This window comes from Phyllobates terribilis, unplaced genomic scaffold, assembly GCF_046119375.1.
Source record: "Phyllobates terribilis strain yellow unplaced genomic scaffold, ASM4611937v1 Scaffold_4__5_contigs__length_816908805, whole genome shotgun sequence".
NCBI lineage: Eukaryota > Metazoa > Chordata > Amphibia > Anura > Dendrobatidae > Phyllobates > Phyllobates terribilis.
In genome coordinates, this window is record NW_027362764.1 from 318,126,081 (window position 1) to 318,148,909 (window position 22,829).

The 22,829-nt window shown below is 48.1% G+C and overlaps 1 protein-coding gene across 2 annotated transcripts in view; it reads left to right on the top strand.

Moving 5' to 3' along the window:
- Positions 1-293: 293 nt before the first annotated feature.
- SPMIP7 (sperm microtubule inner protein 7) overlaps positions 294-22,829 on the top strand; it is a 331,337-nt gene continuing 308,801 nt past the window's right edge. For both annotated transcript variants that reach the window (XM_073678392.1, XM_073678393.1), the window contains exons 1-3: positions 294-822; positions 12,198-12,277; positions 15,308-15,378. In XM_073678392.1, the coding sequence (XP_073534493.1) occupies positions 372-822; positions 12,198-12,277; positions 15,308-15,378 (602 nt within the window). In that variant the 5' untranslated portion in view covers positions 294-371. The remainder of the gene's footprint in view (positions 823-12,197; positions 12,278-15,307; positions 15,379-22,829) is intronic.

The window sequence follows — 22,829 nt, forward strand, 5'->3', positions numbered from 1 at the left end:
TCTGTCCTGTACCGACCACCCTACTAATGTACATCTGTCCTGTACCGACCACCCTGCTAATGTACATCTGCCCTGTACAGACCACCCTACTAATGGACATCTGCCATGTACCGACCACCCTACTAATGTATATCTTGCTATAGGAGATAAAGCGACCACCCTTCGCACGTCACACGAATCGCAGTGTCTGCACAGGGAGTTTCGGTTTACTCCGCGGTTTACACGATAGTGATACGTCACGTGGCCAGATCACAGTCCCGGACATTCCCGCCCAGGCTCCGCCCACTGTAGCAAGCACGAGGCGTCTCCTAGCAACCAAAACGCTTTGGCTTGTAGTGTCAGCTGTAGAAGAATCTGTGGGTGCTGCTGGCATGGCTGTCAGAGTCAGAGCCCGCGTCAGTGCCCCGCATCCACGCAGCAGAGATGCAGGACGCCGAGGTAATGCTGTGCCCGGACACAACTTTCAAACCTGCACGGACAGCACAAGCCGGGAGCCGTTCGGGAGCTTCCGTCCCCTGGCAGGTTCCCCGGAGCTGTCCGGCTGCTGTCTGCATCCTCTGCGGGATGACGTGCCGATCGTGGACCCCTGCTCAGGACTGGCGAGTGCGGGGGCAGATGCCGATCTCAGGCCGCTCACAGGAAGGACCATTCCATGTTTGCTTGATCTCAGTGACGTGAAGCCTCAGCAACGTGATCCCTGGCAGCAAAGATGTCAGACTGCGCCACCTGGCGGTTCCATAGCGGCAGGTGCCATCCACAAGGCTGCCTCTCGCTGGAATACTGTGCCTAGGTCAGATGCGGCACTGAGAGCAACACTTGGAGGTAAAGGAGTTAACATTACTGACCACTCTTTTGTTAAAGTGCAGACTAGCAGCCTCTGCAGCAGGGGCGGGCAGGCGATCAGGGCTGGGGTGAGAAGGCGAGCAGGCGATCAGGGCTGGGGCAAACAGGGCTGGGGCGAACAGGGCCTGGGCAGGCTGGCGAGCAGTGCTGGGTCGAAAAGGCGATCAGGGCTGGGGCGAACAGGGTCGGGGCAGGCAGGTGAGCAGTGCTGGGGCGAGAAGGCGAGCAGTGCCGGGGCGAGCAGGCGATCAGGGCTGGGGAAAACAGGGGCAATCAGGGTCGGGGTGGGCAGGCGAGCAGAGCTGGGGCGGTCAGGCGAGCAGGGCCGGGGTGGGCAGGCAAGTAGGGCTGGGGCGAGAAGGCGAGCAGGGCTGGAGCAAACAGGCCTGGGACGGGCAGACGAGTAGGGCTGGAGCGAGAAGGCGAGCAGGGCCAGAGCGAGCAGGGCTGGGGCAAACAGGGCCCGGGCAGGCAGGCGAGCAGGGCGAGCAAGGCTGGGGCGGGCATGCAACCAGGGCCAAGGCGAGCAGGGGCAGGCAAGCAGGGGGCAGGCGAGCAGGGGCAAACAGACAAGCAGGGTGGGGGTGGGCAGGCGAGCAGGACCAGGGTGAGAAGGCGAGCAGGGGAGGGCAGGCAAGCAAGGCTGGGGCTGGCTGGACCGGAACGGGCAAGCGATCAGGTCGGGGGCGGGTAGGCGAGCAGGGCGGGGGCGAGCAGGCGAGCAAGGCTGGGGCTGGCTGGACCGGAACGGGCAAGTGATCAGGGCGGGGGCGGGTAGGCGAGCAGGGCTGGGGCGGGCAGGACTGGGGCGAGCAGGGCGGGGGCGGGCAGGCGAGCAAGGTTGGGGCTGGCTGGACCGGAACGGGCAAGCGATCAGGGCGGGGGCGGGTAGGCGAGCAGGGCTGGGGCGAGCAGGGCGGGTAGGCGAGCAGGGCTGGGGCGGGCTGGGCGGGGGCGGGCAGGGCTTGGGCCATCAGGGCTGGTACTAGCAGTCTGCTTCAGATTACAAGTGCTCACAAGACAGATGATATCTGCACTAGTCTTCATCATGGAAACCTGGAGATGTCCACTTTTCTGCCAATAGAAGACCCACCACCAGGCAGTTTTTTTCTTTCTTTTTGCCCCCGTTTTCAAGGGCCATGACATTTTTATTTTTCTGTCCACGTTGCTGTATGAGGCCTAGTTTATGCAGGAAGAATTATTGATTGCACTGGAAACGGGAAGAAAAACTTCCAAGTGAGGTGAAATCACACAAAAAGAAACGCAATCCCTCTTTTTTTCAGCATTCGTGTGCAGTGAAATGACCTGCGATTCTCCAGCTCAGTAAGATTAAGATGACAATACTAAAACTTTTTTTATTATTTATTATTATAGCGCCATTTATTCCATGACGCTTTACATGGAATGGTGGGTAGTGTTGAGCGATACCTTCCGATATCAGGAAATATCGTATCGGATTGGATCGGACCGATACCCAAAAAGTATCGGATATCGCCGATTCCGATACCGGAAACCAATGCAAGTCAATGGGACATAAATATCGGAATGAAAATAAACCCTTTCTTTCCTTGTAGGTTAATTCTACATGAAGTAAAACAGCTAAGAATAATGTAGAATGTATTACACAAAAAGCCGGCAATTCATCAGCGGCATACAACGGTACCCGACAATTTAGAACAGAAAGAATAAAGAATCACACATAGATTAGATAGATAGAAATATGTCAGTCACATATATATGAAGTACAGTGACAATATTGCTTACTGTACTTGTCATTTAGTGTAAAGGATTTATTAAAAAAAATAATAGTGTTTTCATGCACCGTCTCTTTAAAAAAGCCGGCCGGCAATTCAGCAGCGGTACCCGACAATTTAGAATAGAAGGAATAGAGCATCACACATAGATTAGATAGATAGAAATATGTCAGTCACATATATATGAAGTACAGTGATAGTGTTGATTACTGTACTTGTCATTTAGTGTTAAAATAAAGGATTTATTTAAAATAAAATTGGCGTGGGGTTCCCCGTAATTTTAGGCTCTAGCGGAGGTTAAGCAGACGGCTGGGGCAGATGTTTGAAGCCTGGGAAGGGGGTAATACCCACAGAGCTTCCCAGGCTACTAATATCAGCCCCCAGCTGAATACCTAGCCTTTACTAGCTATTAAAATGGGAGACCCCCCCCCAAAAATGACGTGGGGTCCCCCCTTTTTTAATAGCTAGCAAAGGCTAGGCAGACAGCTGGGGGCTGACATTAATAGCCCAGGAAGGGTGCCATGAATATTGGCCCCCTCCCAGGCTAGAAACACCAGCCGTCAGCCGCCCCAGAAATGGCGCATCCATAGGATGTGCCAATTCTGGCACTTAGCCTCGCTCTTCCCACTGCCCTGTAGTGGTGGCAGTGGGGTAATAGGGTTGGGATTGATGTCAGCTTATAATGCCAGCTGACATCAAGCCCAGGTTAGTAATGGAGAGGCGTCTATAAGACACCCCCATTACTAACCCCATAGTGAAAGTTACAAAAAAACACAAACACCCAGAATAAAGTCCTTTAATTGAAATAAGCACACAATTCTTTATTGTTCTAAATTAAACCATACTTACCATCACGCCCATTCCAGCTGAAGCCAACGATCTCCTGCAATAAAAGTAAAATAATAAAGCAACCTCATCCTTACCTTTCCATGGTTCCCAGGACAGTTTCAGCTCTGCTACATCGAAATGACAGGCTGGACCGCTGCAGAACGCTGCCATCCAGCCTGTCATCCCGCAGACACTGAGAAGCGCAGGCATGCTTTCGCTCCTCAGTGTCTCTCTGTGACGGCATCCAGATGAGCCGACAATGAACTCGGCTCACCTCATGCACGTCACTGACAGCGTGGGAGAATTCTCACGCTGAAGCGCTGAGTGCAGGAGAATCTTCCCACGCTGTCAGTGACGTGCATGAGGTGAGCCGAGTTCATTGGACATGACCTCGGCTCATCTTTATGCCGTCACAGCCAGACACTGAGGAGCGCAAGCATGCCTGCGCTTCTCAGTGTCTGCGGGATGACAGGCTGGATGGCAGCGTTCTGCTGCGGTCCAGCCTGTCATCTCAATGTAGCAGAGCTGAAGCTGTCGTGGGAACCATGCAAAGGTAAGGATGATGTTGCTTTATTATTTTTCTTTTATTGCAGGAGATCGTTGGCTTCAGCTGGAATGGGCGTTATGGTAAGTATGGTTTAATTTAGAACAATAAATAATTGTGTGTTTATTTCAATTAAAGGACTTTTTTCTGGGTGTTTGTGTTTTTTTTAAATACTTTACTAGAAATTCATGGTGGTCATGTCTAATATTGGCGTGACCCCATGAATTTCGGGCTTAGGGCCAGCTGATAATGCCAAGCTGGCCCTAACCCCTTTATTACCCAGTGAGCCACCGCATCAGGGCCCTGGATGAGTTGGGTACAGCGACAGAAGATGGCACTTCTATGAACGCGCCATTTTCCGGGGTGGCTGCGGACTGCAATTTGCAGCGGGGGGGCAGAAAGCTTGGGCCTCCCAGCTCTGCGGATTCCAGCCCCCAGCTGCCTAGTTGTACCTGGCTGGACACAAAAACAGGGCGAAGCCCCACGTCAATTTTTTTTAATTATTTCATGAAATAATTTTAAATAAAAGGGCTTCCCTATATTGTTGTGTCCGGCCAGGTACAAATAGGCAGCTGGGGGTTGGGGGCAGCCCTTTCCTGGATGCTGTACCTGGCTGGCATACAAAAATATGGCAAAGCCCACGTCAAAATTTTTGGGAAAAATTAAAAAATAAATAATAATTTAGGGACTGCATCTTTATTAACCCCTCAAGTGTCATTTAGTGTTAAAATAAAGGATTTATTAAAAATAAAATTGGCGTGGGATCCCCCATAATTTTAATCTCTAGCGGAGGTTAAGCAGACGGCTGGGGCAGATGTTTGAAGCCTGGGAAGGGGGTAATACCCACGGAGCTTCCCAGGCTACTAATATCAGCCCCCAGCTGAATACCTAGCCTTTACTAGCTATTAAAATGGGAGACCCCCCCCAAAAATGACGTGGGGTCCCCCCTTTTTTAATAGCTAGCAAAGGCTAGGCAGACAGCTGGGGGCTGATATTAATAGCCCAGGAAGGGTGCCATGAATATTGGCCCCCTCCCAGGCTAGAAACACCAGCCGTCAGCCGCCCCAGAAATGGCTCATCCATAGGATGCGCCAATTCTGGCGCTTAGCCTCGCTCTTCCACGCTGCCCTGGTGCGGTGGCAGGAGGTAATAGTGGTGGGGTTCATGTCAGCGCCAGCTGCCATGAAGCCCAGGTTAGTAATGATGGGCGTCTATAAGACACCCCCATTACTAACCCACAAAGTGTTAAAAATAAAAAACACACACTACACCCAGAAAAAAATAATTTATTTGAAATAAAACACACCATTTTATTTAATTCTTAGTTGTTTTTTTTTAGTACAGTTACCTGTCCACGTTCCTGCGCTGATCTCCCATGCACAGCTGTCACATCTGGAGATGGTGACAGCTGTGCATGGCTGCTGTAAGCTCACACTGCCGGGAACACGTCCGCTCCCGGCAGCGGGAGCCCCTGACTGAGGTCACCGGAGTGCATTCAGTCAGCGCTGCTCCGGAGACCTCCTTTACGGCACTGCTGTACCGTGGGAATTTCTCACGGTACAGCAGGGCCGTAAAGGAGCTGATCGGAGCAGCTCTGCCTGAACTCCGGCGAACCCGCTTATGCAATGACGGGGCTGCTTTACGGCCCCATCATTCTAGCGGCGGCAGCGGTTCAGAGCGGTCACATTCTATGTGGCTGCTCTAAACTGGAGATCTTCGTGGGACACTCGTAGACTACTACGGAGGGGTAAGGATAAGGTTGTGGTTTATTATTTTATATTTTATTACAGGAGATCGATGGCTTCGGGGAATTAGGTGTCTAGGTGAGTATAGGTGTAGTTTTTTATTTTTTACTTTATTTTACGTGGCGATCGGCGGGGACAGGTAATGTATAAACTAATTTATTTTAGATAACCACTGGCCACCAATGACATGTATTTAAAATTTATTGGGGACACAGTAGGGCAATTTAAATAGCAGGATCAGGCTGATGGGAACTACTGCTCCCATCGAGCTGATCCTGCTGGCACTAGTGGACGGGGGACAGACATAGGCCGATGGGAGTAGTAGTGTCACATCGGCCTATGTCTGCCTGCACGCACACACCCGCAGACATCGCACAGACACCGCGCACACCCGCACACACCCGCGGACATCGCACAGACACCGAACACACCCGCACACATCGCACAGACACCCACACACACCAATCATGACGGGCTGATGGTCTGCGAGGTGTGGCTGACCTGTGCGGCCGTGGGAAAGTTCATGTGAGTTCATGCAATGCAGTCAAGCATGAACTCACATGAACCCTCCGCAGTCACCGCGGCTACTTCAAATGAACAGCTGATCGGCATCACCTGAAACCTCAGCTGTTCATTTGAAATAACCGGCGGGAAAGCGCAGCACAGAACGGGAAAGCCAGCGGTGAAGTCTTTTCACCTCCGGCTTCCCCGCCCGGGTCCTTCGCTCCCCGCTCCTTGGTGCTGTGCTCCCCGCCCTGTCCTAACTTACGATCGGGATGGGAGGTGGCGAGGGGAGCGGAGGATCGGGGTGGGAGGCTGCGGGGAAGCAGTATGGGGCTGTGTGATTGTTTAAAAGCCGGCGGCTTTTTACCGCCCTCTGGCTTTTAAACAATCAGGAGAATTCTCTCACGCTGGGATTGCATTCTGATGACAGGCTGGATCGCAGCTGAGCGCTGCCATCCAGCTTGTCATCCTTCAGAGACACTGCAGAGCGCAGGCATTATGGGAACTTCCGATTCCGGTATTCGATATTGTAAAAGTATCGGAATTCCGATACCGAGAATATCGGCCGATACCCGATATTTCAGTATCGGAATGCTCAACACTAATGGTGGGGCAATGGTTTCTGCCGGTTGTACACTTGTCGGAAGAGTTGAGTCTTAAGGTTCCTTTTGAAGGTTTCCACGGTAGGCGAGAGTCTGATATGTTGGGGTACAGCGTTCCAGAGTAGGGGGGATGCACGTGAGAAATCTTGTATGCGATTGTGGGAGGAGGAGATAAGAGGGGAGTAGAGAAGGAGATCTTGTGAGGATCGGAGGTTGCGTGCAGGTGAGTACCGGGAGACTAGGTCACAGATATATGGGGCAGACAGGTTGTGGATGACTTTGTATGCCATGGTTAGGGTTTTGAACTGGATTCTCTGGGCAATGGGGAGCCAGTGAAGGGATTGACAGAGGGGGGAGGTCGGGGAATAGCGGGGTGACAGGTGGATTAGTGGGGCTGCAGAGTTTAGGACAGATTGGAGGGGTGCGAGAGTGTTGGAAGGGAAGCCACAGAGCAGGAGGTTGCATTAGTTGAGGCGAGAGATGATGAGGGCGTGCACTAGTGTTCTTGCAGATTCAATAGTTGAGGAATGTGCAGATTCGGGAGATATTTTTGAGTTGGAGTCGGCAGGAAGAGGAAAGGTCTTTTATATGAGGTTTGAAGGAGAGATCAAAGTCCAGGGTTACCAGGGTCAGCGAGCTTGTGGGACTGAAGAAAGTGAACAGCCATTGATTTTGATGTATAGGTCAGATAGGGGGGCTGAGTGAGATGGGGGAAATATGATGAATTCAGTTTTATCCATATTAAGTTTTAGAAATCTAGCAAAGAAGAAGGATGAGATAGCGGACAGGCATTGTGGGATTCTGGTTAGTAAGGAGGTGATATCAGGTCCAGAGAGGTAGATCTGTGTGTCATCAGCTTGTTTCTTTATATTACAGAAGTGGTTAAAAAATATCAGAATGTTGTAAAAACAAATATTGGTTTGTGTTTGTGATGGGCCAGTACGCGGGCTTGTTTTTACGTGGCGATCTGCCATTTTTACTCTTAGTCTATGTGCCAACGATGCAGAATTGAAGCAGAAATTTTTGCAGCGTTTCTGCATGTTCTTGACAGTAAAACGCTTGCGGATTTTACACGCGTTTTTGCAGCGTTTTTACATGCGGATTTGACTTGCGTTTTTCAAATGCATTGAGTAGTCAAATCCGCATGTGGAAACGCACAAATAATGGACATGCTGCGGATTTTTCCGCAAGGAAAATACGTCTAAGAAAATTCCACAGCATGGGCATGGAACATGCAGATTTTCATTGGGGATCATGGGGCACGGATTGCCAAGCGTCTTTCAAGCATTTACGCTGCGGAAATTCTGCATCAAAAACTCTTGAAAAAAGCATAGTGGGCACACAGCCTTACCATTTTGGAGTACTTACAATGTTTTGATCACTGTTTATTGTATTTTTTGCATGGGATGGCAACCCAAAAAATGTCATTTCAAGCATTTTGATATTTTGTTTCACAGCCCTTCTTTTATGGGTTAACTAACTTTATATGTTTATAGATAGGACTTTTATGAACATGGTAATACCAAATGTGTATTTTTTATTCCTTAATTTTTGAGCTAAAACAAGGGGAATGATTCAAACTTTTATTTTTTAGATTTTTAAAAACACTGAAATCATTTAACCCTTTCACAATCATAGACATACATATATGTCATCAGCAGTGTCTCTCCATTTGATGCGGGCTCACATGCTGAACCTGCATCTTTCCCGCACATGATGAATTAATCAGCTATCAAGTCCCATTAAGAGCCGCAGGTGGATTGGAGATCTATAGTATAGTCAAGTGAATAAAAAAAAATTGTGGAATGGCACTTTTTTTTTTTGCAATTTCACTGCACTTGGAATTTTTTCCCCTGCTTTCCAGTACACCATGTGGCAGAATAAATGGTGCTATTCAAAAGTACAACTTGTCCTGCAAAAAACAACCCTCATACAGCTATATAGCTGGAAAAATATATATATTTTTTTATAGCTCTTGGAAGAATGTAAAAAAAAAGCCCGGGTGAAGGGGTTAATCATGTGTTCTATTTACTGCAATACTAAAGAATGATGTAAATACTTTTATGCCAAAAATGCCAGAAGTATTCTCAGAGTGATACCTTTATTTGCTAACCAGAAAAAAATATATATATATGCAAGCTTTCAGAGCACAGAGGCTCCTTCTTCAGGCAGATTACAAATGAATTCATAAGACAAAAGGCACAGCATTTGAGATATGTTACAGCAAGACATTTGTTCATGAGGTGTAAGTTGTGATGCCTCCTACTGATCAGTTAGGGAGATCAAATTAGTTTTTTTTGTTGTAAAATGAGAGGTCTTTGGAATGTTTAATTATGTGGAGGTGTGAATTGTGTTCATGTAGTGAGTCATAAAGCCAGGTGTTATATTTAGTCCTGTTGTCAGTGAATTGAACATCCTTATCAATTTGAATTCCCAAATTTTTCTTTCTCTGTTGCCCTTGAACCTGTGGGAAAACATTTCTCTGGCCGGGGACACTGTATGAAAGATCTAAAAGTTTTAATACTAAAAGGTCACTTCAAGGGCTCGCTCGCGTGACCTCACCATGGGAACATTCTGAAGAATGTTCCCATGGTGGTAAATTCACTGGGGCTGATCAGCTGATGAACCCCAGTGACCTCCTGCAGCATGTATACTGACGGGGTGATTTTACACCCCTGTCAGTATACACTGTTGTCTTCTACATCAGTGACATCAGTGTTTGCTGATGTCACTTCTGTAGAAGTGACCCAGATCGCCGTGGGACAATCGTTGGCAGTACGTGGACTGCGTCGTTGATGGTGGACAGATGAGGAATATGGTTGTTTGTTATTTTACGTTTTTTTCAGAAGATCAAGGGATTCAGGGACTGAGAGGGTAAAAAATAAATCTGTTTATTTCATTAAAATACTTTATTCTGGCCGTGTATTTATTGAAAATGCGCCGATCACTTTACTACGCTTTTACGCTTTTTTTTTAGCCCACGCCATTTTTTTTTATTAATTTTAGGCTCTGTGCCCACGATCCGGACGTAGCAGCGCTTTGCATGCATATTTTGTTGCTGCGTCCAAAACGTTGCATTCTATTGAATGCAGGTAAATCCGCATGTGTTCACTGAACCATGCCTATTTACCACATTCAATACATTCTAGTGGTCAAATTTCTGTTGCGGAGACTAGTGACTCCGCAAGAGAATTTGACATGCTGCGGTCCTGAAAGACGCGCTGCCGCATGTCAGTGCCCACGGGTGATCCGCAGCCTCTGATGCATGCATAGTGGACATGGGATTTCTAGAAATCCCATCCACTGTGCTGTAACATCTGGACGCTGCAGGTGTGATGCCGTATAAACACGCAGCTTCAAACCTTCAGTGGCTTCTGATCGTGGCCACGTACTCAAACTAACCCGCAGCATGTCAATATCTGTAGCAGACACGCTAGTCTCCACTGCAGATTTTGACCGATTGAAGTGTCATTATATGTGGTGGATTCACATGTACTGACAACAAAAGTGCGGCACTAGAACACCGCGTTTTGGGCGAAACAAAAATACGCCGCATCCAAAGCGCTGCTTCTTGCTATTCGTGGGGACGTAGTGGCTAACGAAACAGCTGTCTGCTGTTAATTATAGCCAAGGACCATGTTTGCAAATGGCACCTTCCCACGCTAAAAATAGCAGCTCACAGCTGCTGCATAAATTGCATGAATAGAAATGCTAATGAAGGTTGGGTGTATGGGATCAGCTGACACCTAGCTCTTTTGTTTGGTTATAACAAGGTGTCAATCAGACCTTTTCATAACCAAACTAATTAAAGTAAAGTATAGAGTTAAATAAACACAAAGACAAGAGCAAACACTTTATTTGAAATACAACATTCTTTAATTATTTAAATTAACCAATAATAAAGGAATTAAAAGCTACATTTAAGAGGTTAAACAACAATGATCAGAGCAGATGCAGGCTACATAACACAGCTAGTACCTGCAATATATTGAGCAGGCTCAGCTGCTGATCCCGCTGTATATACCAACACCTGACATATTACACGTTCATCACACTTCAGGAAGTGGTTAAAGGCTATTCAAACAGATAAGAGTTGACTATTTTTCTTCTACAGAGTGCCTGTAAGACCTTTATTTAAAGAAGTTGTCCGGTAATTTTTTAAATTGCCCAATGTATTCAACATGTGGGCATAAGTATATTTGTAAATACCTTGTGTTGCTGATAATGCCTGTGAGCGGCGCTATTGGTGGCCCCTCACAGGCATCATGTGACCCCATTCTGACGTCATGACAAGTGAGGCGTGACTCAGCGCTGGGGTCCTCGTGGTGGCTGCTGATTGTGGGCAAGGTTATTCCCGCGTCACACCCAGGATCCACCGCGCGCTTTCCCATTGAATGGAGAGAGGGAGAGCGCGTGGTGGATGCTGGGTGTGACGCAGGGGAATAACCCCGCCCACAACCCTGCAGCCACCGGTGGAAAGCGGAAGAGGGACCCTCAGCTGCAGCCTGGACTTGTCGCGACGTCAGCAGATGTCAGCGTCGGCTACAGTTGGAGGTCAAGTGATGCCTGTGAGTGGCCAGTGATGGCGCCGCTCACGGGCATTATCTACAACACAAGGTATTTACAGAGATACTTATGTCCACATGCTGAATACATTGGACAACTTAAAAAAGTACCGGACAGCCCCTTTAATCTAATAAATCTGTCAGAGTGCCTGGTTCTGATTCTGTTGGCTCTGCTCTCCTTCTCTTAGTGTTGACATAGTAGTTTGGCCTTCCTTTTGGTGTGTAGTTTGAAGCCCTGTAAAAAGTGGCTTAGACCGAACCCCCAACAGTGTCATAGAGTAAAATGACCCAAGCTGAGAATTTTTTTTCAAATAGAGTACAATGACTTTGGTCTTGTGTCTGTGTGGCTGATTCATCAAAGCTTTTACGCCACAAAAAACAGACGTAAAAGCTATTAAGTCACAATTTTTTGCACAATGCAGAGTTACTTAAAAAAATGTAACTTTTAACGTTTCCACGGTGCTTTAGATGAGCGCAGCTGAAATAAGCAATGCTGGAGAGAAGCCGGGACGGACCCCGACCAATTCATGACAAGGAGCAGTGCTTTTTTACACCAGGAATGCTACTCCGGTCCTTGACCAGAGCGGCACATGGAGGCGCTCACCATTCAGAAGAGGCGCCAAACTCATTAGGTGGCGTGTACCTCTTAATAAGTTCAACCCCTCTTCTACTCCAAGACTGGCATGGCGTGAGAATGTTTCTATTAAGAATATTGGTAAAAAATAAGCACTTATTACTCAAGGATACCTGCATTTACTGTATATCATGCATCACATCTAAGACTTGCAAAAACTGAGGCTCTTTTTCTTTAGGTTGGACTAGCAAAGAAAAGGCAATTCCTCAAGTGACCCGTGGGCCTGGAACATCATTAATGCAGACATTCGTGCTCCAGGTAGACCACAAACATGTCCAGATGCTGATAACCTCACTGATCGCTGGAGCCCACGTGTGTTGGCCCATTAGCCTATATCAGTTTTCCCAGTAGAGCATACAGAATGGCGGATAAGTTCATGGTCCCTTGTAAGAAAAGATTTTTTCCGCATATTTGCTCATTTCTGCACCAAAATACGCAATAGCATTCTGCTGTAGTTATTGCATTCTATTGTTACTTTTCTAAATGTATTTTCCCTTTTTCTTAATGCAGTGATTTTTAATGTGTTTTAGTGAAGAAATGCTGCGATTCTGCACTCAAATGTGATTCCAATTTTATATGCATCGATTTCAGGCTCCCCATAAAAGTCTGTAGGGGAAAGGTACACTACAAAATGCACTGTGCGCAGAGTGGGTTTAGTAATTCATAAGGCACCAGATTTACCATATGATCCCCCAGAAATAATCCATAAAGCAATGAATGCCCCTGGGAGTGTTTCATGTGCCAGTCTTATACACAAAACCTAGAGTAAGATACGCCATGTTTTTATAAAGGGGCGCTTTTCTCTTCATAACTTTGACACCTTTTTCAGGCAGTTCATGTGCCAGAACTTGAAATCTTTGCAAACCAGTTTAGATTGTAGCTACCATCAATACCAATGTAAGACAGCTTTTGGGTGTACATTAGTTATTTGGTGGTAGCCCCTTTTTGTAAAAAGTGGGCAGAGGTTATTAAAAGGGCAAAAACTCACTACATTTTTGAAAAAAATCCACTTGCCACAAATCTACATTTCTACTGTAAAAAAAAATTGCTAGCGAGAATGGTACATTTCCCCCTTTTAACTATCCAAGTTCAGGTATCTAACATGGCCTGTGCAAATAGGCACTGCCAGAAAACTGGTGTTTCCAAGGTGTTACCTTGGCGTGGTGCTGTGTAGTCATTGGGCATGAATAAAAGTTCTCAGGGGCAGAATCATTACCCTCGCTGCCCCCACCCTCCCAATGGCTGTGTGTGCCAGTCTTTGTGCCAATGGTTCTCCTGCTAAAAACTTCCAAGCAGAAGTGGTAGTGTCAATCTCTGAAATAAAGTGCATTAATAAGTCATTTCCCCCGATGAGCCTATGGAAAGTCTCAGGGGATGTTTCAGTTGTAGAGGCAGGTGTCACACATGTCCCACCTAAGGCTCCTCCATAGAGGCAAGAGAAGGAAAAGTGATGGATTGGCCTCCGGACGTTCTACAGTTCAGGGTCCAGGAGACACAACCACACAGAAAAACCTGCAGCAGGCTTTGTTTTTGGAAGGGGATGTTGAAGACTATTCCAACCTTTGTGATATTCCTTGTACATAATCAATTTACTCTGTGCATCTAGAAGTTGAGAGTCAGGGCCCACTTCCCAAAGAGCATAGCCATCGACTTCCCCCAAAGCATGGTAGCCTGTAGGCAATTTATACAACTGTGGGTCTATAAAGACATAGGCAGATGGACACTAAAAATGCAGTGGGAATAGTCTGATATATTTAAAGGGATTGTTTGTCCAATACGTGGGCATCCGGGTGTATACCAGTAGTAGCTGAGCAAATTAATGTGTGTGTTTTTATTTGAATTCTTGCTCATTTCAGCTTTCTGATTGACAGCTATTGCTGTAGATACTTATGGGGAAGGCTGTATGTCTCTGGTCAGACCACCCATTGGAATCCTAAGCCCAGAGTGAGCAGGAATTTCAATGAATGAATCACAATTTACATTGCATCTTTTTCTACAAAACCACATATCATATAAACCTATATTCGGATGCCAGAACACCCGACAAACCACACGCAAATCATGTAAACCAAAATAATTTTATTAACAAGTATTTAAAAATTACGGAACAATGTGCAGTATACCACAACCGCCAAGAGGTGACTAAAGGTACAGATTCAAGTAACAATCAGGTATAAGTGGTCCAAAATACAACAAAATATGACGTCCAGAGAGTCCTAGAATGGGACACGCATACTGTAATCCAGAGGGTCACGCACAATGCTAACTAATTACTGCATTAATGCCCCCATATGCAGGTCAGAACTATTTTTCCTAGACTGTGCTGAGTCCTATCAAAAGGAACATGTTATTATCCAACTGTGCTATGTCCTATATTTTGCACTCGCTGGCTTTCTCAAGACTTCAGCAAGAAAGCCAGCAAGTGGAAACACACTTCGGGGTTGTTTCTACCGGTGATGGTCCGCATCCATACGTGCCCACATGGGTAAGTCCTTACCGACACATTGTATACCTTCCTGGATCTAGTTTTTTTTTGCCTGATTTGCTTGAATGTCGATGTGTTTGTACGGTGTTTAGGACATGGCATAGCTTGATGATAGGGTCTCCCTGATAGGACATAGCACGGTTGGATAATAACATGTTCCTTTTGATAGGACTCAGCACAGTCTGGGAAAAATAGTTCTGATCTGCATATGGGGGCATTAATGCAGTAATTAGTCTGCATTGTGCATGACACTTATAGTCCCCCTTCTTTTATCTGGATTACAGTATGTGTGTCTCATTCTAGGACTTTCTGGACATATTTTGTCATATTTTGGACCACTTATACCTGATTGTTACTTGAATCTGTACCTTTATTCACCTCTTGGCGGTTGTGGTATACCGCACATTGTTCTGTAATTTTTGGAATACTTGTTAATAAAATTATTTTGGTTTTACATGATTTGCGTGTGGTGTGTCAGGTGTTCTGGCATCCGAATATAGGTTTAGAAGAATGGTAACCCACTGCATTACTCTACTAGATATTATATGTGGGAGATGGAACTGTAGACGTCTCTAGCCAAGATGAATTTGATATGCTATTTGAGTAAAACCACACATCCGCCTGCTTCATACCTTGCTGGCCACACAACATGATCTGTGTGACAGGTGCTCTTTAGTTTTCCGAAAATTCTCTGTAGGCAAGGAGAATTATTAGAGAAAATTGACAGTATATTTGGGATGATAGTGAGCTATTTTATAACTCTTTACCTTAAACCTTTGTTTCCATCTAATTGTTTTGGGCAGACGAAAAGCAGTGTTTCGTGCTCAAGAGATGACTTGGTCAGAAAATTCATGTACACGTCATCCACACAAAGGTGAGGAAATTATTTTGGACTCCTTTTTAAAATCTTGTGCTGCATGTTATGTAGGAGCATAGTATACTAGGGACTCTTACGGCATTAACCTGGACATGTGCCCCATGACTCCTGTCTAAGGGAATGTGCACATGGTGTCTTTTAGACGCCAGCATACCCGCATCGATTTTGAAGTTGAAGGCTATGTTCACAGGTTGCGTTTTTGCTGCATTTTTTTCTGCAGGCAAAACCTGATCCCTTGGCAGTAAAGAAGTTGCTTACAAAACGCTGGTTTTGCTGCGTTTTGTTCTGCATTTTTTGCTGCGTTTTTCAGGATCCCAAAGTTCAGCTTTGCTTCCACCACAGAAGCATGAACAACGCAAGGTGTTAGGTCACCAATGCAAGACATAATGTGAAACCATAAAACCATGTTTGGAAAAAAGGGCAATTTGATCAAATTTTTTTTTTTTTTTTTTTAAATCAGATCTTTTTTTGTTAAACATACATGATATGTAACAATTGTTTTACACGTCATTTATGACCCAATATCATCTTGCATATACATATCCAAAATTCACCTTATCTCTTTAGCAATTGCTTACATCTTCAACCTTTTACATGGTCTGCCTTATTTTCCTTTATTCTATACATTTAAGAAAAGACTAAGCTTAAGGAAAGAACTACCCTCCCCCCATTAATGCACCAGTTTAAAACATTTAAATAAATCAGTATATCACAAAGAATTCCTGGACCATTGCACACCGGAGTCAGTTTTAATCATTGTGACCCTTGTCCTATTTGTTGACAATTCCCAAATGTTATTGGACCTATTTATCCTGATGCCATCAATTGCCATATTATGTCTTGCAACAGCACTCCTGACGGAAGACCAGGAACATTTAGGCGAGGCCCCAAGATTTTTTCAAATTTCCTTTTTGCTTTTCCTTTACTGTATACACCTTTTTCCATCCATATGTAATTATTTATTCTATTTATCAGTACATTTATTGACGAGGAGTGGGCATCCAACCAATGCATTGCAATTAACTTACGGGACTGATACAGTATTCGTTTCACACCAATAGCCAATGGAGATTCGAGATGTCCCATACCATATTATCATCAGCTGAACCCTCATTAATCCTAAAAAATTCCAGAATTTGGTCCGACATTGAGCCTTTTATAATATGCAACCAGTATGGGTGTAGATGCCAAACAGATCTCTCCCCTTGGACATCCACCCCCATCTGCCGCTTTATCAACAATGAAGTATGGTCTGACAGGCTTCTAGGCAGAAATTCCACTGCCCTGACATACCTCAAAACAGTTTCATTCCCTACAGCCAAGTCAATGCGGGATAATAATTGATAGGAGGTTGAATAACGCCATAGGTCTATCATTCCCGTTTCTTCCAATAAATAATGTAATGCAGTTGGTCTGGTATACTGAGGTATGGTACTTGAGTGGTGTTTGTCCCAATGTGGCTGTGGATAAGCATTAAGAAGGAGGAGGGTGTAATGCACACGCCCGGACTGACTGACTGGCGTGTGCGTGTTTAGTGATCCCACTGGACCATTAACCGGAGAGTGCCTGGAGGGGCGTAACTAAGTATCTGCCCGATCTGACCAAGGTCGCACGACGGCATACGACGCCAGTGCACCAGGGAGGAACCGAGCAGAGGGACCAGGTGCTACTCCAGGTCAGACCCCGGACACCGCTGTTGACCCACACCGGGGAATACAGGAGCAGGCAGGTTCGACTGGCACCCTGACTGGAGTATAGGCAGGCACGACAGGTATGCAGGCAGGCGGGTATGCAGGCAGGGGGTACAGGCAAGCACGGCTAGAGTGCAGACAGGGAGGCACTAGCAGGTTGGAGCACAGACGGGATCGGACCCAGTACAGACTGGGACTCAGGAACAGAACCGCAGATGCGGTGGACAAACACAGCAGAGTGAGGCCGCCCAGAGCGGTGAGCAAGAGCAGGGCAAGACGAGACCGCCTAGAGCGGTGAGCGAGAGTAGAGCAGGACGAGACCGCCTGGAGCGGTGAGCAAGAGTGGAGCAGGATGAGACTGCCGGAGCAGTGAGCAAAGGGTCAGAGCAGAGTGAGACTGCCAGAGCAGCGAACAAAGGGTCAGAGCAGAGCGAGACTGCTGGAGCAGCGAGCAAAGGGTCAGAGCAGAGCGAGACTGCCGGAGCAGCGAGCAAAGGGTCAAAGCAGAGCGAGACTGCCAGAGCAGTGAGCAAAGCAGAGTGGAAACCGCAGGAGCGGTGAGCAAGGCAGAGCAGAGCGGAAACCGCAAGAGTGGTGAGCAAGGCAGAGCAGGGCTAGAACCGCCGGAGCGGTGAGCAAGGCAGAGCAGGGCTAGAACCGCCGGAGCGGTGAGCAAGGCAGAGAGCAGGGCTAGAACCGCCGGAGCGGTGAGCAAGGCAGAGCAGGGCTAGAACCGCCGGAGCCGTGAGCAAGGCAAAGCTGGGCAAGAACCGCCGGAGCGGTGAGCAAGGCCGAGCAGGCAAGAACCGCCGGAGCGGTGAGCAAGGCAGAGCAGGCAAGAACCGCCGGAGTGGTGAGCAAGGCAGAGCAGGCAAGAACCGCTGGAACGGTGAGCAAGGCAGAGCAGAGGGCACAGGGCTCTGTTCACACGGAACAGACAGGAAGGGAAAGGCAGAACCAGATACACACAAGATACTTGCAATGAAGTAGCGAGTGGACTCTAAACTCACAAACGGAAGTACAGCGACAACGAGTAGGAGTTAGGTGCATTTTCAGACTCTGCAGAAAAAGGGAAGGCACGGACATAAAGAAAAACAGGAAACAGGTTAGCAGACTGTTCAGACTGGAATTGTAACAGCAACAAAATACAGGAACGAGCCAAGGTAAAGCCAAGTGCTGGTTCAGACAATGCAGGAGAAAGGGAAGGTACGGACAGAGAGAAACAGGAAGCAGGTTAGGAGACACTTCAGACAGGAACTGTACTGCAACAAATACAGGAGCGAGTCTGGGTATGCGGCCCCTAGAGGGTGGAACGAACAGGCTAGGAGCGTATTCAGACAAGCCTGGAAATACAGCCTCCAGGAAAGGCAGAAAGACAGCTGGCTAAAGAGCACAGACAGGACTCAGTTCAGACACGGGAACTGATACCGCAAGACAGGAAACATAGACAGGACCTGGCACATCAGTGACTAGAAGCCAACTGACAGAACAAGATGCTCGGGCAAGGATTCCAAGGAGGAGCTGGTTTAAATACCAGGTGACAGACAGCAATAGGCTGAGGACGCATTATGGGTCTGTCTGCAGCAGCTACAAGAAACAGGAAGTTCGGCAGCCGTCGCCCTAAGCAGCCAGAGCAGAGGCAAAGCAGAGATTATGGAAAGGGGCCAGAGTGGCAGTCTGGACTGGAAATCAAGTGCGCGCTCTTGCACAGTGGGAGATGGACCACTATGCAAGTACGCCGCCAGGTATGTTACAGTACCCCCCCCCTTACGCCCCCTCTTCTTCAGGCCTGCCAGACTCTTCCGCAGGGAATTTGAGGGCCAATCCTTCTCTTCAAGGAGATTACTTCTACTGTCCACAAGAAAAGACAAAACTGGTCTCATCTGGGTAGCTAGGATGCTACCTCCTATCCAGCCATCCTCAACACCAGACGAAACGGGTGGAGTACCAGGAACAGCACACAAGGAAGTCTCTCTCCACTTATTATCAGGTAGCACCCCAGAGGGTTCAGGAGACAGCTGGAAGTCCTCCGCCGGGTTGGAGGGGTGCAGAGACTCGGGGATAACCTCTGCTTCGGGGTACATCTTGTCAAGCTCACAGGATGAAATGGGCGAGGTATCAGGTACAAGGTGTAGAAAAGTCACTGTCTCTTTGTTATCTGGTGGTACCCCAGAGGATTCAGGAAACAACTGGAGGTCCTCCGCCGGGTCGGAGGAGTGCAGAGACTCGGGGGTAACCTCTGCTTCGGAGTACACTAGGTCGGACTCACTGGATGAAGCGGGCGAGGTATCAGGTGCAGAGTATAGGGAAGTCTCTGTCCATTCACTACCAGGTAGCACCCCGAAGGGTTCAGGAGACAACTGGAGGTCCTCCGCCTGGTCGGAGGGGTGTAGAGACTCGGGGGTAACCTCTGCTTCGGAGTACACTAGGTCGGACTCACTGGACGAAGCGGGCGAGGTATCAGGTACCAGGTGTAGGGAGTCCTCCTGTGTGGATTCTGGGTGGGCAGCAGTCTCTTCGGGCAGGAGAACTGGTGCGCTACCCACGCACATTACCCGTTGGGGCTGCTCCGGGATACTGGGAAGTGAAGCTTCAGCAGGGACTTCAAGGTTGGGGTCAGGAGGTCTTTGGGAGGACAGACCCTGGCATGACAGCTTGCCACTACGCCTAGCACGTCTGGACTGCCTCTTGAGGTTGGGAGAAGTATTCCGGAGAGCGTAGTCATCCTATGTGGATTCTAGGTGGGCAGTAGTCTCTTCGGGCACGAGGACTAGTGCGCTACCCACACACATTACCCATCGGGGCTGCTCCTGGATATTGGGAAGTGAAGCTTCAGCAGGGGCTTCCGGGTTAGGGTCATCGAAGACCATTAGAAAGGCCACCAGGAAGGCCTGCAGTTCCAGAACGATAGGATCCTGTGTGTCCCATAGGGGAGTGATCCATTTCAAGGCATCACCCGCTAGGTAAGACATCATGAATCCCACCTTAACCCGATCGGTGGGAAAATAAAGAGGGTAGAACTTGAAGTGTAGCATGCATTGCTCCACAAATGCATAACTCTGTCTTGGATCCCCATAGTACCGTGGCGGATCCGCAGGAACGGGTGCAGAAAGCTCCATCTGGACGGGTGTTTAATTCGCCTGGAACTCGGCTAGTAGCAAAAAAATAAATTTCTTCTAGATGCACGTATTCGCTGGAAAACATCTCAGAGAGCGAAGGCCGTGGGGCTCAATGGGAACCATGGCCTGAGCATGCTGTAATGCACATACCCGGACTGACTGGCGTGTATGTGTTTAGTGATCCCACTGGACCATGAACCGGAGAGTGCCTGGAGGGGGGTAACTAAGTATCTGCCCGATCCGACCAAGGTCGCACGACGGCATACGACGCCAGTGCACCAGGGAGGAACCGAGCAGAGGGACCAGGTGCTACTCCAGGTCAGACCCCGGACACCGCTGTTGACCCACACCGGGAATACAGGAACAGGCAGGTTCGGCTGGCACCCTGACTGGAGTATAGGCAGGCACAACAGGTATGCAGGCAGGCGGGTATGTAGGCAGGGGGTACAGGCAAGCACGGCTAGAGTGCAGACAGGGAGGCACTAGCAGGTTGGAGCACAGACGGGATAGGGCCCAGTACAGACTGGGACTCAGGAACAGAACCGCAGATGCGGTGGACAAACACAGCAGAGTGAGGCCGCCCAGAGCGGTGAGCAAGAGCAGGGCAAGACGAGACCGCCTAGAGCGATGAGCGAGAGTAGAGCAGGACGAGGCCGCCTGGAGCGGTGAGCAAAGGGTCAGAGCAGAGCGAGACTGCCAGAGCAGCGAGCAAAGGGTCAGAGCAGAGCGAGACAGCCGGAGCAGCGAGCAAAGGGTCAGAGCAGAGCGAGACTGCCGGAGCAGCGAGCAAAGGGTCAGAACTGAGCGAGACTGCCGGAGCAGTGAGCAAAGCAGAGCGGAAACCGCAGGAGCGGTGAGCAAGGCAGAGCAGAGCGGAAACCGCAGGAGCGGTGAGCAAGGCAGAGCAGGGCTAGAACCGCCGGAGCGGTGAGCAAGGCAGAGCAGGGCTAGAACCGCCGGAGCGGTGAGCAAGGCAGAGCAGGGCTAGAACCGCCGGAGCGGTGAGCAAGGAAGAGCAGGGCTAGAACCGCCGGAGCGGTGAGCAAGGCAGAGCAGGGCTAGAACCGCCGGAGCGGTGAGCAAGGCAGAGCAGGGCTAGAACCGCCAGAGCGGTGAGCAAGGCAGAGCAGGGCTAGAACCGCCGGAGCGGTGAGCAAGGCAGAGCAGGACAAGAACCGCCGGAGCGGTGAGCAAGGCAGAGCAGGCAAGAACCGCCGGAGCGGTGAGCAAGGCAGAGCAGGCAAGAACCGCCGGAGCGTTGAGCAAGGCAGAGCAGAGGGGACAGGGCTCTGTTCACACGGAACAGACAGGAAGGGAAAGGCAGAACCAGATACACACAAGATACTTGCAATGAAGTAGCGAGTGGACTCTAAACTCACAAACGGAAGTACAGTGACAACGAGTAAGAGTTAAGTGCAGGTTCAGACTCTGCAGAAAAAGGGAAGGTACGGACATAAAGAAAACAGGAAACAGGTTAGGAGACAGTTCAGACAGGAATTGTAACAGCAACAAAATACAGGAACGAGCCAAGGTAAAGCCAAGTGCTGGTTCAGACAATGCAGGAGAAAGGGAAGGTACGGACAGAGAGAAACAGGAAGCAGGTTAGGAGAGAGTTCAGACAGGAACTGTACTGCAACAAATACAGGAGCGAGTCTGGGTATGCGGCCCCCAGAGGGCGGGACGAACCGGCTAGGAGCGTGTTCAGACAAGCCTGGAAATACAGCCTCCAGGAAAGCCAATCTACATTTCTCAATTGGTGCATATTAAAGATAATATATCTCTTGCTAAATAGCTGGCACCTACTGATGGAAGTCTAGGTTAGGTCGTTTAAACATAAATGAATACTTGAAGAGAAAAAATACGACCATATAAACCCAACACAATTATAAAAATTAACTTTTATTCATAAATAGTGTAAAAAGTTTACTTCATAATATAGGGTACAATGCAGAAATACAGAAAAACACATATCATGTAGAAAAAACCGTCTCACTGAAGGGACGATGCGATCCGCATATATAGGGGGCCTCGGCGCCACAGCAAAAACATATATATCTAGTCCTTCATCTGTTATACCAATACAGAGGACTAACAAATAGCCACATTATAATACCCATGGTAGTATCCATATAACAGTGCATATCATAAGCAGTACTTAGAAATTCCTCAAAGAGGACTCATGATCAGTATTAGCAAAATGCCATGTGCCAGCACCTAGACTGTACTTGTCAATATATCGAATGCACGGTATAAAAATAGATAGATACAAAATAGAATGAAGAGCAAGTGCTGCATATTATCAAGAGGATTACCTGGGCCACAGGTTGTGATGCAAAGGATCCCCCACGTGGATCGCTCGCCCACCCCATGCATACCAGGATAAGGATGAGGGGTGCCATGCATACCAGGAAGGAAGGATGCCAGGCATACCAGGATGGGGATGGGGACCACATATAAAAGGAAGGGGAGCGGCATATATACCAGGATGGGGGATATTGTCAGAATTGGGGGACATTACCCCCATACCAGTGTCAGCAGAAGACCCCCTCCCCCTTAAAAGTGCATCATGACCACTTTTTTTGCTTAAATTTTTATTTTTTTATTTTCCTCCTCTAAAACCTAGGTGCGTCTTATGGTC